At 33.8% G+C, this 6,756-nt stretch overlaps 1 protein-coding gene across 1 annotated transcript; it reads left to right on the top strand.

Annotated features, from left to right (window-relative positions):
- The first annotated feature begins 5,246 nt into the window (after positions 1 to 5,246).
- On the top strand, positions 5,247 to 6,194 carry LOC143645299 (olfactory receptor 8H1-like). The gene has a single exon (XM_077114803.1). It carries the CDS (start codon positions 5,247 to 5,249, stop codon positions 6,192 to 6,194), a length of 948 nt encoding a protein of 315 aa, XP_076970918.1.
- The last annotated feature ends 562 nt before the right edge of the window (positions 6,195 to 6,756 follow it).

Genomic DNA, 6,756 nt, shown 5'->3' on the forward strand with positions numbered 1-6,756 from the left:
TAATATACTCTAGGATGTATTCAGGCATTACATTAGGCCACACAGGATTAAGGGACCTCTTTCTTATTCTGGGCTCCCTGTGTTTAAAATTGTTCAAATGATCTATACAGAAAGGTTGAGTTAGATTGTGTGCTACACAGAATTTCAGATCCAGACCAAATAAATCTCTCTTCCTTTGGTCTCAGAGTATATAGGCTCTAAAATATAGACATTGTCTTCCTTACCTCTGTGTTCTGAATTAGTTTAACCCCAACTGGATAGGCTTAATTCTTATCTCTAAATATCAAATTATATATAGATATAGATAAAGATATATAATATGTATATCTCATATATATATATATACATATAATTTGTACATATGTATTTTACATATCTATACATGTAAAATAGCCTCTTGAACTCCAGAAATAACAATTACCACACTGGGCTAAATGTGTCTGCTATAAAAGCTTACAATCTAGGCACTTGTTTTCTTTTATTTTTTAGCTCCTGTTTTCTTGTAAGCACTTTCTAAAGGAGACCCTACCATTGCTATTCTTTTCTTTCTGGCTATTTTGTCTCACCAAGTGTCCCACATCTTCATTCACATCATTGCATGCCTCACAACATTGTTCCTTTTTCATAGTAGCACAACATTCATTCATAAGTATACACCAGTGTTCACCAATCTACTTCTCAGTCAGTGCATCCTTCAGACATCTGTGTTTATTAAGCATCATGTATAATGGCCAAAGTCCACAGTCCATCAACACTCTCAATTTTAGATAATTTCATTGTTCCCAAGAGAAAGAAAACCAATAGAGACACCCTTGCCAAATAGGAAATCTAAACCTCCTCTTAACTTTTGTCTCTCATAAGAACTAATTTATATTTCTGGTGTTAATCAATGGGACACATAGGTCTGTACAACGCCTTTACATCTTGTACATCTACAATATGATATTACTTCTAGACCCACTAGAGATCTTCCTTCACTTCTATCTATTCCCTTACATTGGAGTTCAACCTCATTAGCTAACTGTTCACCCATCTCTAGCTTCTGTGTATCTCTAAGTCCCCTATATTCTGTATTATAAGCCTCTGATTTTATCTTTATCATGGTAATAAAAGTGGAATCATAAAGTATCTATACTTTTGTGTCTGGCTTATTTCACCCAGAATTATGTCTTCAAGGCTTATCCATCTTGCCACATGCTTCAGGATGTCATTTCATCTTTCTGCGCATAATATTCCATCGTATGTTTATAGCACATTTTGGTGATCCACTCTTCTGTTGATGGACATTTGGTTTGTTTGCTTTTTTGATGATTATGAATAATGCTGCTATGAAAATCGATGTGAAAATGTCTGTTTGTGTTGTTACTTTCAGCTCTTTTGGGTATATACCAAGAGGTGCTATTGCTGGGTCATAGGACAACTTGATATTTAGTTTCCTAAGGAACTCGCCTCCATGGTGCCAGTTGAGTAGTCTGAACTCAGTCTTATGCATTTTCTTTTGTATGTAGTAGATTGTTTTTCTCTCGCTGCTTTCAGAATTTTCTGCTTCTCTTCAACATTTGACAGACTGATTAGTATGTGTGTTGGAGAAGGCCTATTTGAATTTATTCTATTTGGAGTTCTTTGGGCTTCTTTGACTTGTATATTTATGTCCTTTATAAGGGTTGGGAAGTTTTTCTCCATTATATCCTCAACTACTCTTCCTAGCCCCTTATGCCTCTCTTCTTCTTCTGGGACACCAATGAGTCATATATTTGCATCCTTTGTTTTGTTCATCATTTCCCTGAGATCCAATTAAAATTTTTCCATCTTTTTTCCATTTGCTGCTTTGAGTGTTCAAAGTCAGTTATCTTGTTCTCTATATCTTTTATTCTTTCTTCTGTCTCTTCAAATCTGCTGTTGTGGGCCTCTAGCACATTTTCTACTTGGTCAAAAGAGTCTTTAATTTCTGTAATTTCTGCTATTTTTCTATTTATTTTTTCAAATTTCTCTTTATGTCTTCTAGTGTTTTCTTGATCTTCTTTACATCATGAGCCATCCCACTTAATTTTTTAAGTAGAGCAATATGACCATCTTTGATTATTTGTTCCAATATCTGTGTCTTCTATGGTGTTTTAATTTGGTCGTTAGACTGGACTATGTCTGCATTGTGATATGTTTAGTGATTTTCTGTTGTTTTCATCGCATGTAAATTTCTTGATTGATTAACTTTGGGAGTTGATTTCCTTCAGTATTCTAATACATATCCACCTTTCAGGGTGATATGTAGTAGAGTGCAGGTTATCAGGTTAGGCACAACAGTGCAGTTATGCAATGCAGGTAAAATGTACAAGGATGAAAATATATATATATATTGTGATCATAAGTATGTAAAAATTACTGTGATTGTATCATTAAATGCAGAAGAGCTCCCTATTCTAGAGACATGATGGACAGTATAAAATGATAATAGAGCCAATTTATCAGAAAGAAATAAAAATCCTGAACTGTTCTGTGAAACACACAAATAAAAAATTGACAAAAATAAAGGGAGCAATAGAAACTTTAAAAATAGTAATCAAATTTAATAATTGTCAGGGATAATGTGCTAACTTTTTGGAAGTTAAGCCTCTTTCTGTTTTTCACCCCTGATCTTACACCAAGATTATTTTACCATTAGAGATGTTCTGTTGGGGTCGAAGTAATAACATTTAAAAAGTCATAAAATTGGTTTCATAAATTATATTCTTCAAAGTTTATTTACATTATTTAAAATTACACTTAATAACTATAAAATTGATTTCAGCATTGGGAAGAAAAGTTTGGTCTCAGTAATTTTACAAGGAGTAGACAGTACCTTTTAAGGTGATATTAACTTAGAAAATCACCTTCAGACTTTCATTTGGCTTAAATCAAAGTTACCTCTGTCAGATACATACACACTCGCATTTCAATCTCCAAATAACCCTGTCTCAACATCGCTAACTTATTGTTGAAAAGAAGAAAGTTACTTTCTAACATCTTTAACCACACCAAGAAATTCTCTCCTAAAAGTCTAGAGTGTGAACCATTTTCCTGTAAGAGTTACTTCTATATCTATATGAAACTTGATTTTGTTACTGTTAATTAATGCAAAATTCACAAGACATTTGAACTGTACATGTTTAGAAAAAGTGAGCTTTAGCCACGTTTTTTAATGAATTAAAAATTACATATCAGCAATTATTTTTCATTTGTCTTCCCAACTTTCTTCTAACAAAATAAAGGCCAAGTATGCCCCAATTATATAAACAGTTGTAAAAATTGTTATAGATGAATACAAAAGTACATCTGCTGTGTAGATTCATTATGTGACTCAGCCAAACCAGAATAAAGAGACTGCACCATGTTTTCCATGTAATGCCCCCAATAAACCATTCTTCAGCAGGTGCACACACCTGGAGCAAATTAAGTGATGGGACACCAACCCAAAACATACAGAACTGTGGGTTTACAGAGGGCTAATTTAATTTAGGCCAAGTTGTGTTATAATTATTTAGTGATAAGATCAGAAGAAATTACTGAAAAAAAAGTATGCTAAAATTATGCAAATACATATAAATAAAAATTATATACAGCCAGAAAAGTAACTGGAAGAAAATACATTTAAGGATTAACAACAATTATGAATGATTTTTATTTCCTTATTTGAATTTTTTATGCTAATTTTTGTGTAATTAATAATGCCTACTCCTAAGACAGTTCATACTTTTAATTATCAAAAAATTTCATTGTGAAAAATGTGCTAATTATGTCCCTGGTAGTTAATGACCTGGACTATCTTTAACAGAGTAATTAAGAATTTATCTAGAAATACCTTCTCTGTAACACAGTCAAAAAATTAGAGAATCACAAAGGAATACCAAACAATCATGCTCAAGCTATGCAACTCTCTGTTACAAACCCAGCATGAATGCATTGGTCCTTGAACTTTTATCCTCAGAAGTATGCCAGCAATCTTCCTTGGAAATTGGTCCCAGGGATGGCCATGTGTTGGATTAGCAATCCTCAATATAAGGGGTGCTGTGGCATTGTCAGGGTGAAAGACCAGGGACAGTCTCCTCTGTTCTGTTCACAAACGCTCCTTGGAAAACCTGTGAGACATAATTTTGGGGAGACCTTTACATTTGACTGCAACCTGGACAGTTTTAGGTTGAATTATTTTACCTCAGGACACAAAAAAAATGTGTGAATGAAAAATTAAAACTAACTTCTCTGAAAGGGAACACATATTTGGAACTTTGGGCTCCTTATTTTATTTGTGAAAAAAATTGTAGATGACAAATTTATAGACAGATACTGTAGGGAGAAACATTTTCATCACCTTTTGCTCATGGTAAGTATCATTCTCAATATTAAAGGGTTTTATTCAGATCAAATAAAATTAGGACATTATTAGACTATATATATACACATCATGCTGCCTTCACCTAAATAATTTCAGGATTTAGAGAAATAGAAATATAGAATTGATGAAATCCAAGACCACAAGCAATGTACATATATTAGAAATACAATTTTGGAAGAAGCTTGATTTTAATAGTCAATTTAAGAAAACAGTATTTCAGAAGTTAAAATTTTGTGTAATCTATAATTCTGATGTGTAAGAGTAAAGTTCTTTAAAGATGAAGTTTATGATTAGTCATTTGTGTTAAATAATATTGGATACAAAATAAAAGTACATGACTAACTAAAGCTGTTTCTCTAACATTGTTTATTACATATCTTACATTTTCTCAGTTTTGTTAAAATTAAGTTTAAACAACTATATTGTGCTATAAACCTGCTGTTGACATCCACCTATCTTGATATAATCACAGAATCAACAGTTAATAGATCTGGAAAAGGTATTTAAAATCTTTCTGCCTTTTTTTTCATCTAAAAATAAAGATAATAGTAACATATACTGTATAATATTTTCAGGTGAGTTAAATGTGTTAATAAATATATAAAAGTGTCAGGTTCATCCAATTATGTAATATAATTGAAATTCCATTATATAATATCCAAATGATGATTAATACTTAATGTATATTTGGCTGTAACACTAAGATTTTTTCAGCCATATTTTGCAAATTAGACTGTGAGTATGAGTTCAGGGGGCACTAACACATTTTTAAAAAATGCCAGCTCAAAAAAAAAATGCCAACTCATTCATGTAAACAAAAATCTTTTTCAAGTCATTCATAAAAGATCACCTTTGATTTCCCAACAATCATCACAGTTGAATGCCATGGGAAGTAGAAAATAGCACAAATGTGCCTGACTTCATCCTGATGGGATTGACAGACTCTGAAGAGATCCAGCAAGTCCTCTCCATGTCATTCCTCTTGATATATCTGACTACTGTGCTGGGAAATGCAGGGATGATACTGATAATTCACCTGGATCTCCAGCTTCACATTCCGATGTATTTTTTCCTCAGTCACCTGTCATTCCTTGACCTCAGTTACTCAACAGTCATCACACCTAAAACCTTAGAGAAGTTACTGACTTCCAAGAAGCATATTTCATTATCAGGTTGCTTCACCCAGATGTTTTTTTTAATCTTCCTGGGTGCCACTGAGTGTTTCCTTCTGTCTTCAATGGCCTATGACCGCTATGTGGCCATCTGCAATCCTCTTCAGTATCCAGTTGTTATGGCCACGAGACTCTGCTGTGCCCTCATTGCTGGGTCCTACTTGATTGGCTATACAGACTCCTTGGTCACTGTTATTTGCATGAACAGTTTGCATTTCTGCAGATCCAATGTAATCCACCACTTTTTCTGTGACGTAGCCCCAATTTTAGCCCTGTCCTGCACTGACACTCATGACACTGAAATCACAATATTCTTTCTCTCTGGCTCTACCTTAATGGTGTCTCTTATCACAATCTCTCTATCCTACAGGTCCATCCTGTCTACAATCCTGAAAATTAATTCCACTTCAGGAAAGCACAAAGCCTTCTCTACTTGTGCCTCCCACCTCCTGGGAGTTACCATCTTTTATAGCACTATGATTTTTACTTATTTAAAACCAACTAAGTCCTACTCCTTGGGAAGGGATCAAGTGGCCTCTGTGTTTTATACCTTGGTGATCCCCATGCTGAATCCACTCATTTACAGTCTTAGGAACAGAGAGGTGAAAAATGCTCTCATTAGAGTCATGCAGAAGAGAACAGTGTCCAGGCAATGAAATGACAGTGATGCTGAGCATTCAAAGTTTTCTTTTCTTTTGGATCTTTTAGCATTACTTGGATTCTACCTAAAATACATGAATCCTTGTTTGTTTTCCTGTTGAGTCATTCTTTACTTGGCCAAACATGATCTTGAATATTTCCAGGAATTTGTTTTCAGAAATACATTTTGAAATTTCACCAGGATGTATCTTAAACATTTCATTTAAATATATGAGTTTTTAAAGATGAACTAATGCACAAAATAAAAAAATGCATGTTGCCTTTTAAATTATAGCACATAAATCCCCATGCATGTTCCAATTTCAGAGAATTTCATGATGGAAAACAGCTATATTTTGGCACAATGATAGTTCCCCATGCAATTCATTTAATATCTATGGAAATGAGGTCCCCTCAAATTATGGCTCATCATTCAGTGTGGCTTAATGCACAGACAAAAAGGGCTGTGAAGGAAGAGAGAGTTTATTTACAAAATGGCAGAAGGGCAGGTGAGAATTACTAAATATACCTCCCCCTATGACAATTTGCATGGCTTTTATACATGATGGAGACAAAAGA

This window comes from Tamandua tetradactyla, chromosome 8 (assembly GCF_023851605.1).
Source record: "Tamandua tetradactyla isolate mTamTet1 chromosome 8, mTamTet1.pri, whole genome shotgun sequence".
Taxonomy (NCBI): Eukaryota; Metazoa; Chordata; class Mammalia; order Pilosa; family Myrmecophagidae; genus Tamandua; species Tamandua tetradactyla.

What these genes read in the sequence shown, in the direction of transcription:
- LOC143645299 (XM_077114803.1), top strand. Translation starts at nt 5,247, where the DNA reads ATGCCATGGGAAGTAGAAAATAGCACAAATGTGCCTGACTTCATCCTG.